Source organism: Mustela lutreola, chromosome 3 (genome assembly GCF_030435805.1).
Source record: "Mustela lutreola isolate mMusLut2 chromosome 3, mMusLut2.pri, whole genome shotgun sequence".
In the NCBI taxonomy this organism is placed as follows: Eukaryota; Metazoa; Chordata; class Mammalia; order Carnivora; family Mustelidae; genus Mustela; species Mustela lutreola.
The window spans coordinates 120,996,470-121,018,805 of NC_081292.1; the positions used below are offsets into that span (position 1 = coordinate 120,996,470).

At 34.7% G+C, this 22,336-nt stretch overlaps 1 protein-coding gene across 1 annotated transcript in view; it reads right to left on the reverse strand.

The window, feature by feature from the left end:
* LRP1B (LDL receptor related protein 1B) overlaps window positions 1-22,336 on the reverse strand; it is a 2,000,743-nt gene that overhangs the window by 205,291 nt on the left and 1,773,116 nt on the right. Inside the window, exons 63-66 of the mRNA XM_059166755.1 lie at window positions 16,333-16,426; window positions 13,087-13,203; window positions 12,842-12,961; window positions 11,303-11,422 (exon numbers count right to left, since the gene is read on the reverse strand). Coding sequence (XP_059022738.1) covers window positions 11,303-11,422; window positions 12,842-12,961; window positions 13,087-13,203; window positions 16,333-16,426 — 451 coding nt within the window. The remainder of the gene's footprint in view (window positions 1-11,302; window positions 11,423-12,841; window positions 12,962-13,086; window positions 13,204-16,332; window positions 16,427-22,336) is intronic.

A 22,336-nucleotide genomic window follows, 5' to 3' on the forward strand; every position in this document is an offset into this window, starting at 1 on the left:
TCCCCAATAATTCTTTCCAGTATACCTTCTGCTCCCCTCTCTCTTTCTTCTTCTTCTGGAATCCCAATTATTCTAATGTTGTTTCGTCTTATGGTGTCACTTATCTCTCGAATTCTCCCCTTGTGGTCCAGTAGCTGTTTGTCCCTCTTTTGCTCAGCTTCTTTATTTTCTGTCATTTGGTCTTCTATATCACTAATTCTTTCTTCTGCCTCATTTATCCTAGCAGTGAGAGCCTCCATTTTTGATTGCACCTCATTAATAGCTTTTTTTATTTCAACTTGGTTAGATTTTAGTTCTTTTATTTCTCCAGAAAGGGCTTTTATATCTCTCGAGAGGGTTTCTCTAATATCCTCCATGCCTTTTTCGAGCCCGGCTAGAACCTTGAGAATTGTCATTCTGAACTCTAGATCTGACATATTACCAATGTCTGTATTGATTAGGTCCCTAGCCTTCGGTACTGCCTCTTGTTCTTTTTTTTGTGTTGAATTTTTTCGTCTTGTCATTTTGTCCAGATAAGAGTAAATGAAGGGGCAAGTAAAATACTAAAAGGGTGGCAACAACCCCAGGAAAATATGCTTTAACCAAATTAGAAGAGATCCAAAATCGTGAGTGGAGAGAAAGGGGATAAAAAGAGGTTCAAAAAGGAAGAAAGAAAAAAAAAAGAAAAAAGAAAAGAAAAGAATTTTTTAAAAAAGAAAACACCTAAGAAAAATGTAAAAAAGAAAAAATATATATATTAGATAAACTAGTAAAAAATCGTTAAAAAAGAAAAAGGTAACAGTTAAAAAAAAAATTTTTACCCGAAGGCGAGAATAAAAAAAAAAAAAAAAAAAGAAAAGAAAAAAAATCACAGGAAAAAAGCCATGAGTTCCGTGCTTGGCTTTCTCCTCCTCTGGAATTCTGCTGCTCTCCTTGGTATTGAAACCGTACTCCTTGGTAGGTGAACTTGGTCTTGGCTGGATTTCTTGCTGATCTTCTGGGGAGGGGACATCAATAAGAATAGGCCCACACCCCGTCACCTAGTAGTAAAATTTACAAGTCTCAGTGACAAAGAGAAAATCCTGAAAGCAGCCCGGGAAAAGAAGTTTGTAACATACAATGGTAAAAATATTAGATTGGCAGCTGACTTATCCACAGAGACCTGGCAGGCCAGAAAGAGCTGGCATGATATTTTCAGAGCACTAAACGAGAAAAACATGCAGCCAAGAATACTATATCCAGCTAGGCTATCATTGAAAATAGAAGGAGAGATTAAAAGCTTCCAGGACAAACAACAACTGAAAGAATTTGCAAATACCAAACCAGCTCTACAGGAAATCTTGAAAGGGGTCCTCTAAGCAAAGAGAGAGCCTACAAGTGGTAGATCAGAAAGGAACAGAGACCATATACAGTAACAGTCACCTTACAGGCAATACAATGGCACTAAATTCATATCTCTCAATAGTTACCCTGAATGTGAATGGGCTAAATGCCCCTGTCAAAAGACACAGGGTATCAGAATGGATAAAAAACAAAACCCATCTATATGTTGCCTCCAAGAAACTCATTTTAAGCCCGAAGACACCTCCAGATTTAAAGTGAGGGGGTGGAAAAGAATTTACCATGCTAATGGACATCAGAAGAAAGCAGGAGTGGCAATCCTTATATCAGATCAATTAGATTTTAAGCCAAAGACTATAATAAGAGATGAGGAAGGACACTATATCATACTCAAAGGGTCTGTCCAACAAGAAGATTTAACAATTTTAAATATCTATGCCCCCAATGTGGGAGCAGCCAACTATATAAACCAATTAATAACAAAATCAAAGAAACACATCAACAATAATACAATAATAGTAGGGGACTTTAACACTCCCCTCACTGAAATGGACAGGTCATCCAAGTAAAAGATCAGCAAGGAAATAAAGGCCTTAAACGACACACTGGACCAGATGGACATCACAGATATATTCAGAACATTTCATCCCAAAGCAACAGAATACACATTCTTCTCTAGTGCACATGGAACATTCTCCAGAATAGATCACATCCTCGGTCCTAAATCAGGACTCAACCGGTATCAAAAGATTGGGATCATTCCCTGCATATTTTCAGACCACAATGCTCTAAAGCTAGAACTCAACCACAAAAGGAAGTTTGGAAAGAACCCAAATACATGGAGACTAAACAGTATCCTTCTAAAGAATGAATGGGTCAACCGGGAAATTAAAGAAGAATTGAAAAAAAAATCATGGAAACAAATGATAATGAAAATACAATGGTTCAAAATCTGTGGGACACAACAAAGGCAGTCCTGAGAGGAAAATATATAGCGGTACAAGCCTTTCTCAAGAAACAAGAAAGGTCTCAGGTACACAACCTAACCCTACACCTAAAGGAGCTGGAGAAAGAACAAGAAAGAAACCCTAAGCCCAGCAGGAGAAGAGAAATCATAAAGATCAGAGCAGAAATCAATGAAATAGAAACCAAAAAAACAATAGAACAAATCAACGAAAGTAGGAGCTGGTTCTTTGAAAGAATTAATAAAATTGATAAACCCCTGGCCCGACTTATCAAAAAGAAAAGAGAAAGGACCCAAATAAATAAAATCATGAATGAAAGAGGAGAGATCACAACTAACACCAAAGAAATACAAACTATTATAAGAACATACTATGAGCAACTCTACGGCAATAAATTTGACAATCTGGAAGAAATGGATGCATTCCTAGAAACATATAAACTACCACAACTGAACCAGGAAGAAATAGAAAGCCTGAACAGACCCATAACCAGTAAGGAGATTGAAACAGTCATTAAAAATCTCCAAACAAACAAAAGCCCAGGGCCAGACGGCTTCCCGGGGGAATTCTACCAAACATTTAAAGAAGAACTAATTCCTATTCTCCTGAAACTGTTCCAAAAAATAGAAATGGAAGGAAAACTTCCAAACTCATTTTATGAGGCCAGCATCACCTTGATCCCAAAACCAGACAAGGATCCCACCAAAAAAGAGAGCTATAGACCGATATCCTTGATGAACACAGATGCGAAAATACTCAACAAAATACTAGCCAATAGGATTCAACAGTACATTAAAAAGATTATTCACCATGACCAAGTGGGATTTATTCCAGGGCTGCAAGGTTGGTTCAACATCCGCAAATCAGTCAATGTGATACAACACATCAATAAAAGAAAGAACAAGAACCATATGATACTCTCAATAGATGCTGAAAAAGCATTTGACAAAGTACAACATCCCTTCCTGATCAAAACTCTTCAAAGTGTAGGGATAGAGGGCACATACCTCAATATCATCAAAGCCATCTATGAAAAACCCACCGCAAATATCATTCTCAATGGAGAAAAAAAGAAAGCTTTTCCGCTAAGGTCAGGAACACGGCAGGGATGTCCATTATCACCACTGCTATTCAACATCGTACTAGAGGTCCTAGCCTCAGCAATCAGACAACAAAAGGAAATTAAAGGCATCCAAATCGGCAAAGAAGAAGTCAAATTATCACTCTTCGCAGATGATATGATACTATATGTGGAAAACCCAAAAGACTCCACTCCAAAACTGCTAGAACTTATACAGGAATTCAGTAAAGTGTCAGAATATAAAATCAATGCACAGAAATCAGTTGCATTTCTCTACACCAACAGCAAGACAGAAGAAAGAGATATTAAGGAGTCAATTCCATTTACAATTGCATCCAAAACCATAAGATACCTAGGAATAAACCTAACCAAAGAGACACAGAATCTATACTCAGAAAACTATAAAGTACTCATGAAAGAAATTGAGGAAGACACAAAGAAATGGAAAAATGTTCCATGCTCCTGGATTGGAAGAATAAATATTGTGAAAATGTCTATGCTACCTAAAGCAATCTACACATTTAATGCAATTCCTATCAAAGTACCATCCATCTTTTTCAAAGAAATGGAACAAATAATGCTAAAATTTATATGGAACCAGAAAAGACCTCGAATAGCCAAAGGGATATTGAAAAAGAAAGCCAACGTTGGTGGCATCACAATTCCGGACTTCAAGCTCTATTACAAAGCTGTCATCATCAAGACAGCATGGTACTGGCACAAAAACAGACACATAGATCAATGGAACAGAATAGAGAGCCCAGAAATAGACCCTCAAATCTATGGTCAACTAATCTTCGACAAAGCAGGAAAGAATGTCCAATGGAAAAAAGACAGCCTTTTCAATAAATGGTGCTGGGAAAATTGGACAGCCACATGCAGAAAAATGAAATTGGACCATTTCCTTACACCACACACAAAAATAGACTCAAAATGGATGACGGACCTCAATGTACGAAAGGAATCCATCAAAATCCTTGAGGAGAACACGGGCAGCAACCTCTTCGACCTCTGCCGCAGCAACATCTTCCTAGGAACAACGCAAAAGGCAAGGGAAGCAAGGGAAAAAATGAACTACTGGGATTTCATCAAGATCAAAAGCTTTTGCACAGCAAAGGAAACAGTTAACAAAATCAAAAGACAACTGACAGAATGGGAGAAGATATTTGCAAACGACATATCAGATAAAGGACTAGTGTCCAGAATCTATAAAGAACTGAGCAAACTCAACACCCAAAGAACAAATAATCCAATCAAGAAATGGGCAGAGGACATGAACAGACATTTCTGCAAAGAAGACATCCAGATGGCAAACAGACACATGAAAAAGTGCTCCATATCACTCGGCATCAGGGAAATACAAATCAAAACCACAATGAGATATCACCTCACACCAGTCAGAATGGCTAAAATCAACAAGTCAGGAAATGACAGATGCTGGCGAGGATGCGGAGAAAGGGGAACCCTCCTACACTGTTGGTGGGAATGCAAGCTGGTGCAGCCACTCTGGAAAACAGCATGGAGGTTCCTCAAAATGTTGAAAATAGAACTGCCCTATGACCCAGCAATTGCACTATTGGGCATTTACCCTACAGATACAAATATAGTGATCCAAAGGGGCACATGCACCCGAATGTTTATAGCAGCAATGTCCACAATAGCCAAACTATGGAAAGAACCTAGATGTCCATCAACAGATGAATGGATCAAGAAGATGTGGTATATATACACAATGGAATACTATGCAGCCATCAAAAGAAATGAAATCTTGCCATTTGCAACAACATGGATGGAACTAGAGCGTATCATGCTTAGCGAAATAAGTCAAGCAGAGAAAGACAACTATCATATGATCTCCCTGATATGAGGAAGTGGTGATGCAACATGGAGGCTTAAGTGGGTAGAAGAAGAATAAATGAAACAAGATGGGATTGGGAGGGAGACAAACCATAAGTGACTCTTAATCTCACAAAACAAACTGAGGGTTGCCGGGGGGAGGGGGTTTGGGAGAAGGGGGTGGGATTATGGACATTGGGGAGGGTATGTGATTTGGTGAGTGCTATGAAGTGTGTAAACCTGGTGATTCACAGACCTGTACCCCTGGGGATAAAAATATATGTTTATAAAAAATAAAAAATTAAAAAAAAAAAAAGATACTATTTTTTTCTTTTTTAAAATTTTAAAATTTTTTTATAAACATATAATGTATTATTAGCCCCAGGGGTGCAGGTCTGTGAATCGCCAGGTTTACATATTTCCCAGCACTCACCATAGCACAAACCTTTCCCAATGTCCATTACCTTACCACCCTCTCCCAACCCCTCTCCCACCAGCAATCCTCAGTTTGTTTTGTGAGATTAAGAGTCTCTTATGGTTTGTCTCCCTCCTGATCCCATCTTGTTTCATTTATTTTTTTCCTACCCCCCAAGCCCCCCACGTTGCTTCTCCACTTCCTCATATCAGGGAGATCATATAGTAGTTGTCTTTCTCCGATTGACTTATTTCGCTAAGCATAATACCCTCTAAACTTTTAAGATACTATTAACTATTACGTATATATTAATGAATACACACAAATATAGTACAAGTAAAGAGAGAAGATAGAGGTGGGCTTTATATGTTATTGTAGGGGTCTGAATGTTTTAAAAGAGATACCTTAGGCCAAATGTTAAAATCTATTAAAAATGATACATTACTTACTATAAAATTTCCTGTACAAGTCTGCATGGTAGAAGTATTTCATAATTATTTATGCACTTGCTTTAACTCTAAAACATCAATTTTTATGTTCTTACAGATTAAGTAGATTAATTCAAATTTCCTCATCAGAGATTAAGGGGAAAATAAAAGCGCACATTGGTCACTCCTATCTTTTAGTTCAATGTGTGCAGTATCATATTGGAAAACCAGGCAACAGAAAGTACAAAGTGTCTGTAGGAAACTCAAGTTCCTCTCATAAGCTCTAGGTGGTATGATTATAGCTAGCATCTTATTTTTAGATAATTAGCCAAACAGCAAATTATAAACCAAGACTGCTCAAAAGTAACCAATGATGCTGAACCAAGAATTATCAAGAATTCTAGCTAAGGCAGAGGGAGACCAGATAAGAAAGCAGGAAACATGGCCAAAGGAAAGAGCAATATGGCAGAGCAGACAGTGTGTTCCCGAGAGCTGTGATGGGAGTATGGAGCTGACCAGGAAAGCCCAAGGAGAACTACTGATGAAAAGAGAATGTCACATAGACATCTAAGGAACAGAGATTGTAAGTTATAAACTGGGGACAGAGGACATAATGGAAAGACATGGATTCTGATATCATCTTATAAGAGTTAAATTATAGAAAAGTTTCAACTCTGACTACAAAGTAGAAGCAAGAATCTAGTACCGATTTGTCAAATCCCAAATCTGCATTTCCTTCCTAAAATAGAAAATGGCAGGCAGAAAGTGGGGGAAGTTTGAGATTAAAATTTGGAATGAAATTCCTGGAGCTACTACAATTGAGGTATTGCATAAATTTTGATCAGGCATTCAAATCTGGTGGTTGTCCAACATTGTAATAAGTAGTGGAACAGCCTTCCAAGAAGGGTGAACACCTATAGTTTAATAAAAAATTTTACATTTACATTTTATAAAGATTATTTTAATCCTCAGGGTATATAGCAAAGGAAGAGTAAACATCTTACCTTCAAGCAAAAATAAACGATTTTATAACAACTATTAATAACTCACAAAGTTGAACTTATCTTGCCATAAATATGATTATAGCATAGATTTAAATCATTACTTACACAGAAATAGAGCTAAAAGATGTTTTAAAAATATTTATGAATTTAAATCCAAATGTGCCAAATGCAGTTTTTACACATAAATTCAGCCATCTCAAAACCTATGTGTAATAAGATGAGAAAATATGTAATTTAATTTTTAAATTTGTATCCACTCTCACCAAAACTAAACTATTGGAGAAAGACTCCTAAACTATATTTATGTCTATTCAAAGTGGTTTTGAGGCTTCCTTAAATTCTAGATTAATATAAAATTTTTATACTTATTGAATGATAGTTGTTAAATCTGCAAGAACTGCAAAAACTCAAGAATTACACTGGACAGAATTCAATAAACATGATATTCCAGTAAATATAAAGATTAAATAATTTTAGAAGTATTTACACCTTAGAGGTTTTTTTTTTTTTTTTTTTTTTTTTTTTATAATCCCCTGTCCTACATGTGTGTTTTATTTGTTTGCAAATTATTCTGCTCTATTTTGTTAGGTTTTTCCATAATGTCTCAGTGAACCACAACCCCTACATTGGTATTATACATACAATTTAAATAAAAAAAATTTTAAGATACGTCAATGTAGAACAAATTACAATTTTAGACCTTTAGAACTGACAGAAGCCAATTAGATCTAAAATTGTAGAAAAATTGCTGCTGAGAAATAAGATGTAAGAGCTAAGTGAACTCCAAGAGTAAAAGTAAAATTCACTAAATTTGGCAGTGAACTAAAAAAGTATAGAAGTATGTGGGAACAACAATGGAAACGAGTCACATATTGAAGTTTTTTGTAAAAGAGAATAGTTCAGTCACTCAATAGCACTTCATGCAAATCTATTTTATATCTTGTGAGGCTCTGAGGATACTCAACATGACAAATAGTGAAATTTGCTTTCTATTCTAGGCAAGGTCTGTTCCCACAAAAACGTGTGTAATTCAGATTCAAATAATAAGGACTTCGTTTGATAGAGTTCATCTTTAGGAAGTATTTGGGGACGCCTGGGTGGCTCAGTTGGTTAAGCACATGCCTTCGGCTCAGGGCATGATCCCAGGGTCCTGGGATCAAGTCCTGCATGGGGTGGAGGGTATCCTTGCTCAGCAGGGAACCTGCTCCTCCCTCTGCCACCACTCCTCCTGCTTGTGCTCTCTCTCTCTCTCTGACAAATAAATAAAATCTTTAAAAAGAGAGAGAGAGAGACAAGTGTTTTTCTTTTCCCACTCAATGAAGTATTAAAAGGTGAACTATCCCACAAAGGTTTTAACAGACTTAGTAAAAATACATGGCATTTCTACATTTATTGAGGACAGAAGAAAGGAGAAGGAGGTAGTTTTTTTAGCCCATTAAGAATAAAGATTGAGAGGGCGCCTGGGTGGCTCAGTGGGTTAAGCTGCTGCCTTCGGCTCAGGTCATGATCTCAGGGTCCTGGAATCGAGTCCCGCATCGGGCTCTCTGCTCAGCAGGGAGCCTGCTTCCTCTCTCTCTCTGCCTGCCTCTCTGTCTACTTGTGATCTGTCAAATAAATAAATAAAATCTTTAAAAAAAAAGAATAAAGATCGAGGAATGCTATACTAAACTGTAATGTATGTAGAAGTATTTTTTAAATTGGGGTGCCTCATTCTGTTAAGTGTTTGACTCTTGATTTTGCCTCAGGTCATGATCTCAGGGCCTTGAGATCAAGCCCAGATCAGGCTCCACACTTAGGGTAGAGGGATGGGCTTAATGCAGGGCTGGCTTGGGATTCTCTCTCTCCCTCTGCCTCTCCCCCCACACTCCCTAGCTGGTGCTCTTTCTTTCTCACACTCTAAACAAACAAACAAACATATATATAAACACAATCTTAAAAAAGAAAAATTTTTTTTAATTAAATTAGTGCCTGTCCACAATAAAATTTTATAGTGGGTCTAAGGCAAATCAGATGCAACCTTCCTGCCTCTTCTCTCCCTCTTACTGTATGTATGTATGTGCTTGTATACTGGTCAGGAATTCACAACAATGACTATGGCCAGGAGAATTCTATATAACTTTATAACAGAAAACATTTAAATATTTTTCTCTTTACACATAAAGAATGAGGTGGCTTTAGATGCACCTGGGTGGCTTAGTCAATTACCTGTTTGACTTTTAGTTTTAGCCTGGGTCATGATATTGGGGTCCAGGGATCGAGCCCTGTGTGTGGCTCTGCACTGGGCACTGGTCCCTCTCCCACCCCTCTCCCCTCTACCATACCCTGACTGGTGCATGTGAGTGTGCACACATGAGTCCTCTTTCTCTTCCTTTCTCTAATAAATAAATAAAATCTTTTTATTTTTATTTATTTATTTATTTTTAAAGAGTGAAGTGGCTTTATATTATGTTCATAGAGTAAATGCTTTAGTGTGAAATAACCCTGGATTCAAGTTCCAATTCCACAATCAACTAGCCATAAAAGTTTGGGTAAGTTATATAACCTCCTTGGGGCTCTTTTACCACATTAATAAAATAAGGATAGTAAAGGATTATGTGAGATAATGAATATAAAGCCTTTAACACATTTTCTGGGCCATATGGCAAACACAGCAAATATTGGGAATTATGGTTATTATGATGATCAATAATGATCAGTTCAAACAGTATAATATACTGCAACAGTTAAATCACATTATCATAAGGAACAAATTGTAGATATTCCAGAAAAATATTCATATAGCTAACATGTCATTATCCCATTTTGCTTCAGTAAACAAAAAAATACTAAAGACAAACTTGCCAGTAATATAAACTAGTCTGCAACAGTCCTTGATAATCAGTGATGACTATACTTTGAGGCTTTATGAACTGATGAGTACCAATTTCATAAAGTGGTAAATGGGGTTTCATGATACTATGATAAGCTAATTTTTTTTTCATGTTTTGAGGACATATGGGAGACAGTATTAGGAAAAACACTTAAAGGCACATGAATGTCAATTATTACACATATAGACCATGAATGTTGTTCAGTATAAATGGAGTTTCAGAGAACATAAAGGTTTTTCATTATTTCCTTTTTCCTCAGAAGAGTTCACTAAGAGCATTGTGGACTAGAGCAGATGCATTTAACACAGTTTTGGTTATGAAACCTGGAAGTCCTATACTCAGTTTGAATAAACCTACCTTTCTTTTTTTTTTTTTTTTTTTTTAGAAGTTAGGAGAGGGGCAGAGGGAGAAGCAGAGAGAGAATTCCAAGCAGGCCTCATGCCCAGTGTAGAGCCCGACAAGGCGTTCCATTTTACAATCCTGAGATCATGACCTGAGCCGAAATCAAGAGCTGGGTGCTTAACTGACTAAGCCACCCAGGTGCTCCAAACTTTGCTTCTCTTAATCAGTTACTATATTAAATATTTTTTTGCTTCCCCAACAATGCTAAGTTTGGTGTATTCACCTACAATATAGCCTCTCTTAGTGTTTAATAAATGCCGATAGCATGAACTACACATGACAATTACTCTTCATTTCTGTCTTGCTGTTGACACTTTCAAGATAGAACGAAATGCATTAAACAAAACAAATATGTTCGCCATTTTTGCAATGTTAATTAACGAATAATTCTTGTAAATAAAAGTACTTGATTTTAAGTAAAAAGATAAGTGTTTCAGAATAAATGCTAACTTAAATGATCATTGTCATTTATTAAAACAGAACAGATACTTGTATTATCTTCTCCCTTACTTTCACCATGTTTAAGAATAACCAGTAGTCATCACATGACTGGAAAATCATATGTATTTAAGCAAAAAAAAAAAAAAAAAGGAAAAGAAAAGTCTGGAACAATACAAAGATAATGTCTCATTCTTTCCATTCACTAAATACTAATGCCACACGCATACAAGACAAGAAGGTGATAGTTTAGCCTACCTTTTAGATCCACCTTTTTTAGAAATAGTTTTGAGTCATTTTCAGCAGTATTACTCTTCTGCCTTACCCTTCCATGGGTAAAAGTAGCTAACCTGAGATTTTTTTTTTTTTTTTTTTTTTTTTTAACAGAAAAGCCGGTTGCTACGACTTTGTGAACACAGGGACAAAACTTTCTCATGTGAGACCTTAGTTTCACCAGAATTGTGCTCAAATTCCTTTCACTGTGGCCATGTCAGATGATGACACGAATACAATAGGTATGATCCGGGGTCACAAAACACTCACCACAGTTGGCCTCATCTGATGCATCTGCACAGTCTGGATCCTCATCACAAACCCACAGCTTGGAAATGCAATGTTTAGTTGTTTTACACTGGAAATAGTCTGGAGAACAGCTGTTTTCGGCTTAAGAGGAAAACATGTATTATAAAAGCAGCTTTGAACAAGAACAGACATTTTATCTAAAAATCAATCAGAGGAACAAATGCTTAAGAAAAGTCAACTGGAAATATATTATTTTTTAATTAATAAGGCTCTGAAGGTGAAGGGTTTTAACTTTCATTATCTATCATATATTCCAAATATCCTTCCCAGTAGAAAGAAATAAAATATATTTCTATAATGATACATTTGATAAAAATCAGAGTTCTCAATACAAGCCTCCCTTGATTAGCTATATTTTGAAATAAATTTTAAAAACAAAGAATTTGGAAACTTTCTGAATAATTTTACCAAATAAATATAAGAATTTATACATATGCATTTCTATAAATAGAAGAATAATAAAATCAGAAGGTATTTGTGAATCAGGAACTACAAAGCATCAAACTTCTCAAAATCTCTAGTTGCATTGAGTTTTTGAGGGAAGGGGTGAACATCTGACTTAGACTGTAAAATGCCTCACAAATCCTAGTCAGTTTAATGGATCAGCTCTTGGAATGACTAACCATAAAGAACTGGTACTGACTTTATTCTGAATGCACCATCTTAATCAAATTGCTGGATGACTGCACATTATTTACTGATAAAAGTTTTAGGGGAATAAAATAAAATTTCAGCAAGACAGAAACGTTGACAGCAGTTCTGTTGAAACCCTGAAACCTGACAGGTACTTTATTGATCGTATTCTGTGTGTTTGGGTTTTCGTGTGGACATGCCTGTCTGCCTACATGCATGTATGTATATGATGGAAATTGTTTTGCCTTCCATTGAATCTGTTTGATTTTTGGTAGGGGATGAAAAGAAGAGGTGAAAAGAGTAGAAAATATTTTACTATTGTTCTTTGAAGTAGCTGGCAAAGATACATTAAACAGAGTATTATTTACATTTTTAAACAAATAATTTTGTTAGGTTTTTTTGCTCAGATTTTCTCATCATGCATTCGACATGTATTTTCTGGGGGAAATGATCTCTAATTAATAGAGTTGATTTCAAGTAACTAATCAACAGAAGAAAATTATTTGTAGCTGCTTAATGTGGGCAAAAAAAATATCAATTTATGAATAAAACACCACAGTCACCTGTAATGTTGGTTTTGTTGCTTCTTTTAAGGATGATTTGAATGAATATTCATTGTTTAATGTTTGTTGTAATCTTTAGGTAGCTATCTAAGTAAAGACCACCCATGTTTTAATTTTATTTAAAGTCTTTACAGGGAACATCTTAAGTAACCCATCCCCCAAGGCGCCAATTTAGAGGTATATGTTCCATAATTACTGTACATTTTTCTACATTATGCGTATGTATGGCACACAATAAAACATTTTAGACCCATGTCAGCTGACTCAGAAGTAAGACAAGATGGAACATTCTGAGGTGACTTACGACAGTCCCTTTCATCTTCTTCATCCCCACAGTCATCTTGTCCATTACATCTGAGGTTTACCGGGATGCATTTTTGGTTCTTTGTACACTTGAACTGACCTGACAGGCAGACATGTGTGTCTAAAAGAAAGAAAGAAGAACAACAACAAATCTGCACTGAAAACTGTGCCTGCATTTAAATTGGTGCAGACAAAATCAGGTATGAATTGGACTTATGCTCCTTGGTTAAGAATTTAATCACCTACCACAGTTGAGTTCATCAGAATTGTCACCACAGTCATTCTCTCCATCACAGATGAAAGCTGGCAGAGCACAGAGCCCAGTGCCACACTGAAACCGGCCTGGCTGACATTTAAATTCAGCTAGGGGAGAAAACAGACTGTATCATTGAATGCCAAGCTTTGCTCATGACCTCTTAAATAGAGCTTTTCTGATGTTATGGGTATTTATTATTTCATTATATTAAACATACCCTAGAGCACACCGTGAATGTCTCATACTTAGGAGCTATTGGGTTCAGATGTACAGCATGACTAGGCTATGAGCAACTCAGATGGCCTCCAGATTACATATCACAAATTAACAGTAAGAAATCCAAGACAATAATGCATCTTTGCCATATTTCTTAGTTTATATATGAAATAATGATAATAATATTCATCATAATAAAGTAGGCTCTACTGAATATCTGCTCTGTGTCAAACACTGGGTGACACACTTTCACAAAGAGGTACTAACTGAATCTCATCAAAACCTTCTCACCTCAGCATCTCCATGACTGTTTTATAAATGAAAAAACTAGGTCTCATGGATATTAATAACTCACTCAAGTATGTACAAGTTTCAAGTGCCAGATATGGAAATTAGATCTAGATCTGACTCTGAGTCTTCTCACAAACTATATTGCTTGGCAATAAAATACTTACCTTTTGACTGATAAACATAATGTATGTAGTTCAGATAAGTCAACTGAATGAATATTAATAGTGATATTTTAAACCTTCTTTGGGAAATTAATTATGCTTTTATATTTACAATATGAAGTAAAAAATTTCCTTAACATTAAAAAAAAAACCTCAATATGTGCTCGACTTCCATAGAAGTGAGTACTAAAATGCTGAAAGTCATTCAATTTCTAACATTTCTTAGTAAACCACACTAAGTGTTAAAACTGTGTGATACTTAATTTCTCACATTCTAAACTCATACATTTCCTCTGTGTTTTGTTGCTTCATATATGATTTTCTTGAAATCACATATGATTTCTTCAATTTTGGTAGCAAAGGATGGTCCTCTACCAAAAAAAACCAAAAAACAAAAAATCTTCCCATAAGATTTCTAACTATCAGAGGAGTTTCAATACTTGGAAGATAGCTGGGAAGCCTATCTGACCTTCAAATGTGCCTCCAGAATGATCTTTTGTGTACTAGAGCATCATAGAAAATGCAGTTAAAAACTTAAGATGCCAGAGAATTCATGATGCATCACTCAACCACATTTATTTAAACATTATTGAAGTTTGCAAGTATGTGAAACTGGGTTTAACTTTTCATGCCTTTTCAGATGAAATTATTGAGACTGTCAGTAACTTAGTACCTGTAAATTTTGAAGATATAGCTACTCAAATATGAATTCTAGACAGTCCAGAGACTCATGTACATCACTCCCACCCACCTCACCATAACTCTCAAAATAAGCCTTCATGCCTACAGATGTTCAGTGCTATTAACCCAAGTAAAAGATTATTTACTAAAAGATCACAGAGACAATGTCACTAATAAAAACATGTAGTACTGGTATTTAACTAGGATAAGGATGATACAGAGACCTTTAGATACTAGATGTCTCTTTGCTTTCCCCTTAAAAGACATTAAGGTTATATTTGTCATCATATATTTTCAAAAGGTGTAAATATGAAAATCTTTGGTTATTTTTTTATATCAGTATGGTTACAGCATGATACTCCAGTCAAGATGAAAGAGCTAAGTAGCTGCAGATAGTTTAGAAGGGAAAGCATTGGGAGCCACTGACTGTGTCTTCAAGTCATCATGGCGGGTATTTCTCAGAGAACACTTCAGTGAATCTGGGCAGGGAAAGTTATCCTAATATGAGGACTCATTTAATGTATTTGTTCTTCATTATTTCTATAAATTACAAAATAGGTTGTATTCATTTTATTTATTATATTGTTAAAAGTTTACTTTATTGTAGGGAAATCAATAACTTTCTTTTAATGAGTAAATCTCAGTTGATCACCAATATAATTTGTTCCTTTGATAGCCTTTTGAATTCAAATATAATTCAGGCATAATAGTATATTTACATCATACAAAAACTACTCATATGTATTTTCTATCACAGTGAAAACAAAAATATACTGAAAAATCAAAGACCAATGGATCTTTCAAAAACATAAGAAGAATATTAGAAAAGCAATTATTTCTGTAACTTTTCTTCCTTTTTCTTGAATACATTATTAGCTGTTTTCAAATGAAAACAATGAACAATGTGAAACAACTTCAAATGGTTTATATGCTTTGTAGTGACCAGAGAGATGGAATACATCTCATCTAAGTAACTATCAAGAGACCCTAAGGTTAGAACAGTTTTTGTAATTATGTGGTAGAAAATTTTACAGCAGAAAGTAACCAGCTTTTACTTAGTATACTGTCTTTCTTTAGTATAAGCTTAAGGATCTTGAACTCAATTGTTAAGGCCACATCATGGCAACTATCCACCGAGATTTGAGGGAATTATCATGATCAACTAGAAGCATCTTAAACTTGATAGGATTGTATTGGAGTGACCGATAGTGTGAACTACAAAAGACTATCAAGAAAAAGTTTACTGATTGTCCATTATAACCGAAGTTATCAAAGATAAATAAATGTATATACACATATGTGAACATAAACATAAGCCACACACACACACACACACATTTTTATATGGGCATACCTACCTATATGTATGTGTGTATATATGTATGTATGTATGTATGTATATATGTATGTATGTATTTGGCATCTAACCATTCCAATCACAATTTGAGTCAAAGTAAAATTAGCAGTCATTTTAAGGAATACCTAAGAGCATACTAAATTATTAGTAGACCAAACTAATGATTTATATTTTTTTAAAAAATCTCACTTTTAAAGAATGTTCAGTATTTTAACGCTGTGAAGATTAATCCCTTAAAGGTAAGATCTTAGTTATTGGTTGGCATTCTGCAAACTTGCCATTTTTTGCTTTTGATTTGGTGATATATCCAGGCAAAATTATTGTTATTTATACTGATCATTACACAGAGTGTAATTTTTCTGTAAGCAAGAAAATTTAAAACAAAACACTAATATAAATTGCTGATGATGTCATTCTAAATGTAACAGTTAACAGAGACATACTCAAGAGATTGTTGATAATTTTTTTTTGTATTTTTAAAGATTTTGTAAAAGTATCAGAAGGTCTGGGCATTTCAGCAGTGTACTTACGACAGTCGTCAGGTTCGTCAGATCCGTCGCCACAGTCATCCACAGTGTCACATTTCCACCAGAATGGAATACATTTATCAGTTTTGCATCGAAACTTTAAAAAAAAATAGGAAAAAAGGAAAGAAAAAAAAAAGGTTGAAGAACCCTACCTCGATATAAAATTGATATTTAAAAACTTACCAGGGCAGAGTAGCCTAGCCTATACTCTCGCTGCAAACGTTAACTGTGGTGGTCTTAGAGCATTCCACAATAGGGAATAAATGCACAACAAGCAGCAAAATGATCCTCCAGGAAAGCATATTGTTCAGGAAAACCTCCTGAGATTTCTGGAACACAGACAAGCTCATTCATTTACATTTGATCTACGGCTGCTGGCTGCTCTTGCACCACAAGAAGTTAGGTAGTTGCTACAGAGACCATGTGGCCGGCAAATTTAATATACTTATTATCTGAGCCTTTACAGAAAGCATGGCAAATGCTGAACAGGGCTAAAAATCACCAGAAATATCAGGAACAGTTATCCTGAATGTATTGAAAAGTTGAATTAATTCAGTTAATTCAAATTAAGTTAACTGAACTCCATTTTCTTAGGAATCTTAGACAATTGGATTAACATCTCTCTATCTCTATTCCTTAGCCACCAAATGAGGAGTTATATAATCTGGATGATCTTTTCTGGCACTGTCATGCTGTTATTCTGTGGAATTTTCTGAACATACTGCCTTTAGCCATAATGAATATCTGCCCAAATAAGTTTTAAGACTATTTCTTTAAAGCAGTTAAAACTGGTACAGTTATTTTCAGTTTTCAGAATTCCTAATAAATATACATGATCTTTGAGGGTAAATAAACTGTCACAACTAAAAAATAGGTACAAAAATTGCACTAGATAGTTAAACATGCAAGGAAGACTTTGTTTAAAACTTCCAATAGGGGAAAGAGAGTGAACAGAACTCCACTGAAACAAAAAGTGGGGGTAGGTTGAAGCTTAGAGGTAAACTAATGGAAAAGTATGGAAGATGTTGGTTAACATGATTAGGCTGTCTGTATTTGCTAGACTGTACTTATCAAAGGTGGGCTCCAACCTTCCAATAGGGACCAAGATAGTCAGGGACTATCTTTCTTGATGATTAAACCTCTAGGGGATAGTTCCCAGTCCTTGAGGAAGACATTCCTAAGCTGTAAAACTGGGAAGAAGCTGGGAGAAAATTTACATCTCAAAAGGGCAGAGAAATAATCCACAATTGCAAGTTTTCTAAAGTGAATGCTCTAATTAAAGGGACTCAGGGATCTACAGTCAGGAAGAAACTGTCTAAAGGTCCTTCAAGCTGAGGAATGTTTGTTAATGCTATCTTGGTCAAAGACTTAACCACAATATGCTACATCCTCCCCACATAGCCTGGCAAAGAACTTAGCAAATAGTAGGTATCTCTAAGTTAAAATGAACATTGCAAATCAAAAAACAGTAAAATAAAATAAGGCTGCAGAAAATTTTTTGCTGAATATATTTTTGAATATTGTATATTTTAAATAAAACACTAAAGAAAACTGCTATAATAAAACTTATTCTTAAGATTATTAAAAAAATATTCACTGACATATTTATTAGTGTGTGGTTTTTTTTTTTTTTTTCAAAGATTTGTTTATTTATTTTAGAGAGAGAGAGAGAGAGCCTGAGCACTTTGGGGGTAGGGGCGGAGGAAGAGGAAGAGAGGCAGAGAAGCAGACTCCCCAACTCAGTGGACAACCCAGGCACCCCTATTAATATGTTTTATTTGTCCTATCATCCCTTCTATTTAAAACAGTTAAAAGTGGGGGTGTCTGGGTGGCTCAGTGGGTTAAGCTTCTGCCTTCACCTCAGGTCATGATCTCAGGGTCCTGGGATGGAGCACCACATCAGGCTATCTGCTCAGCAGGGAGCCTGCTTCCCTACCTCCCACCTGCCTCTCTGCCTACTTGTGATCTCTGTCTGTCAAAAAATAAATAAAATCTTTAAAAAATAAAATAAAATAGTTAACAATTATAAGATAAGAAATTCCATTATTTACAGAAGTTTTTTTTTGTTAACTCCTTTCTTTTGAAATAAACATCAAATGGAAGATTAATAACAGAGAAACTAGTTGAAAATGTTATATGGTAGTATTTACTTATAAGCCACTTAAGCACACATGTAACATATTATCAGAAAAATATTACAGAAGATTATTATTGGATTTTTTATAAGAAAGGTATCTGAATTCGAATTCTTTTCCTGATACAGAGCACAGAATTATTGTTTCCTCTAAACTTCACTATTTGCCAAATGGACAGAGACCAAGATAATTCAGTACTTAGGGATCTCAATCAGTTTTAAGCTTATTCTCATAAAAGAAACTAATGAAAACCATGCTTTCTATATGAAGAGTATATATATCTGAAATAGTTACCATAAAAATTTACTTTAAATTATTAAAACCACGCAATAAAGTTTACTTTCTTCTAACACTATCAAATTGTTTTCTTCTATACTTCAACAGAAAATCAGTGAAAAACATATATCACAAAATTCATCTGGAATTGAAAATATTTGATAATTTTCTAAAATTTATTAATTTTCTTTTTGAAGTGTTTCTGTTGTAATTCTCATGTGAGTGACCTGAAAGCAAGGTTACATTTACTTAACATGCTGTATGCCAGACAGATAGGTAACCTATAAAAATATAGCCTAGGTTCAATTTTGTCTAATGCAATAGATTAGCAAGCTAAAAGTTTGTTCAATTAAAGTACTCTTACTTTCTTCAAGTAACAGAAAATTTGATGCTAGCTTTTTCTTAATCTCTCTGGATACCATGAAGTTGATTCAAGGCAGATCTACATTATGTTCTTAAATAAGGGTGTGATTTTTCCCCCCAATAGAGATATGGGAGGAAATAGAGCACTATGAATACAAGGGAAGATCTGACTGTTCCACTGATTTTCCTGTACTTGCTTAGCCTGTGGTCATGTCTGTGGTGGTTTTTATAAATTACTACAGGAAAAATATTACCTTTATAGATAGTGACTGTCTGGGGATATAAGGCTAACTCTGAAAGCAATTGCCCTGAACATTAAACATTTCCAGTCATTACAGTATATCAAAGCACATTAGCAAGAGGATTTCATGTCTCCTGAGTATATTCAAAGCCTTCCCAATCAAGATTTGAAAAATATCTAAAATACATATTTTAAAACTCACTACATATGCCCAATTTAAATAAACACCAACTGTTGGAATTATATATGACATGATGACTGTGCTTGCCATTTCATTTTTAATAAGAACATAAAAAGGTTTTGAGCTAAGAGAAGGCCAGGGTAAAATATACTTATTATGTTTCTTTTTATGCTAATCAACATTTTATTCATTACTCTCAAAGGAAGATTTCTTCTATTTTGTATCTGGGCTTCATTTTTTATACTTAAATACAGTAACATAAAAAAGATAAATGCTAAATATAAATATAAAACATTCTTCATGGTAAATGTTCTCCAAGACTAATATCTTCATAAAATAAATTGCGAACTGCAATTATCATCCACAAGAAGAAGCTATAAAGAAACTACTAAATACATGTCTATTAAAATGGATACAAGTATAAAATACAAATCCTGCATACACAAGTGAGGTTTACTGAAATAGAAAAATCTCTACTTAAAAACTAAGTAAAGCTATTTTTAATTTACTTTTTATTAAAAATAAAAATGATTTAAATTTAATATTTAAAGTGATAAATGCTATAATAATTGGATTTAATCTTGATTTTTAAAGGATTTTCATGTTCATTTCAATTCTAATAGAATTCTTACTGATGTGATTTGCCTGTTTTATTTTTCTAAAAGTCAATGCTATTCGGGGGATATATCTTTAGATGCTAAAAAATAAAAAAATCCTGTGGTAAGATAAATTTAAAATGTAACATTTTTATCAGGATGCTAACTGGTATGATTCTGAAATACTTGGATTATTTGCTTCATTTCAATCTCAAACCTCATTTAAAATTGTGTTTCTATCAACTGACTTTTCTCCAAGAAGTATATAGTAGATAGTTTTTTTCTTTTATCGCATCAGGAAAAAAATAAATGGCTGCATAAACCCTAAGACATACTGGGATCTCTACTAATGGATTACATTAACTGCTCTTCATTAACTTTTTTTGTAAAAATGAAATGAATGATAACTCTTTTCTTCAGGATGTACTGCTGACAACAAAGATGTATGATTCACAATTTGTGTTGTTATTGTTAGTGTTCTGTCTCACTATAGTAGAATTTTTTTTAATTAAAAAAAACATGATTGGGGTATTTAAAAGCTTTTTATATATCTTAATCATATCATCAGTAATACCAAATTGGGAGATAATTTAATTATATTAATAATATTTTTCTGGGTTGATTTAGGTATTCATTTAGTTTATCTGATTTTTTTTGCATTGAATAGACATAACTACAGGTTTTCTAATATAATAATTTGAAATCTTTTATTCCCTTTATGATTATGGGAAGGCTGCTGTTTTGATATATTCATCTGTGTGTCAAGCATCCTTTGGATTTGCTCTATTTCTGGTTGGCTATAGAGGTTCTCCACTCTGTAAGAGGCTCAGGCAGGCATGATCATTTCTACTAAGTCACCTAAGGCCACAGTGTTAGGCACCAACAGAGAGACTCTTGGATCTCACCCCCAACAAGAGACCAAGTTATTTCAGAATAACTTTGAGTTTAAACTGGACATTTTCTAAACTAAATAGTACTAGCAGGAATTATATTTAAAAAGTTTTAAGAACCTAGGATTTCTCCCTTAGATTTTCTTTCTAGGAATAATTAGGTTGCTTATTTTGACATTCACAGTGATTTAAATTTCTAGTTCTCTAAAGATAAAGTATTTTACCTACACAAATGCTTGGGGGATTATAATTAAAACAATACACATTGTAAAAAAAAGAAGAAACTGTGACCTGTGCTTCCAATAACACATCAGAACCTCCTGACGGCAGCGCACACTAATTTCACACACATCCTTGCATGTGTTCTAGTTGGACCCCAGGACACGGGCAATAACAACACTACGTACCAGGAACTTCTCCCATTTAATATCCATAAGAATGGCCTGGAAATACTAGTATTTCCATTCAAAAGATGAGAACACAGAAGCATCATGAAGGTAAGTAACAAACCCAAGATTATTCAGCCAATTTCAAGCAGAGTCAGGGTGACAGTCCCAGTGAATGTACCCTTAACCACTACACCTACTGTCTACCACAAAATGGTTTGATGTTTGGCATTATACAGTTCTTTACTGGTGATACTCCTAGTGATAACTTGAGAATCTGGGTGAGCTAGTATTAGTTTCTCTGTTCTGAAAATAAACACACCCAAGGAGAAATTCAGTATTTTACCATGAAGTCACTGCTAAAATTAGGAAACCAGAAGATTCAAAACACAAAATTCTGGGACTCCTGGGTGGCTTAGTCGGTTAAGTATCTGTCTTCAGCTCAGGTTATGATCCCAGAGTCCTGGGGTCAAGTTCCACATGGGGCTTCTTGCTCAAGTGGGGAGCCTGCTTCTCCCTCTGCCTCTGCCTGCCACTCCCCAGGCCTGTTCTCTGTGTGTGTGTGTGTGTGTCCAAAAAAAAAAGAAAAAAATATATATATATATTCAAAAAATAAAAATAAATACCCCCCCATAGAATTCTAAGAACAAATTTTAGACATTTTCAAAACAAATTATGGTCCCTTTGACAATTTTATTTTATATAACAGAGCAACTCAAATATAAAAAAATCAAATCTTATAATGTCATCTATCACCCAAAATTTGTTAGTAGTAATATCAAGAACATGCAACTAAATACTATTGAGCATACATTTAAAAATCTTTACTAGAAAGAATTACATGTTGAAGAAAAAGAGTTTGGGAAGGAAATTAGATCATACAATTTTTCAATAAAAAATTTAGAAAATGGACATTTGTCCAATTCATTTCTTCCATGC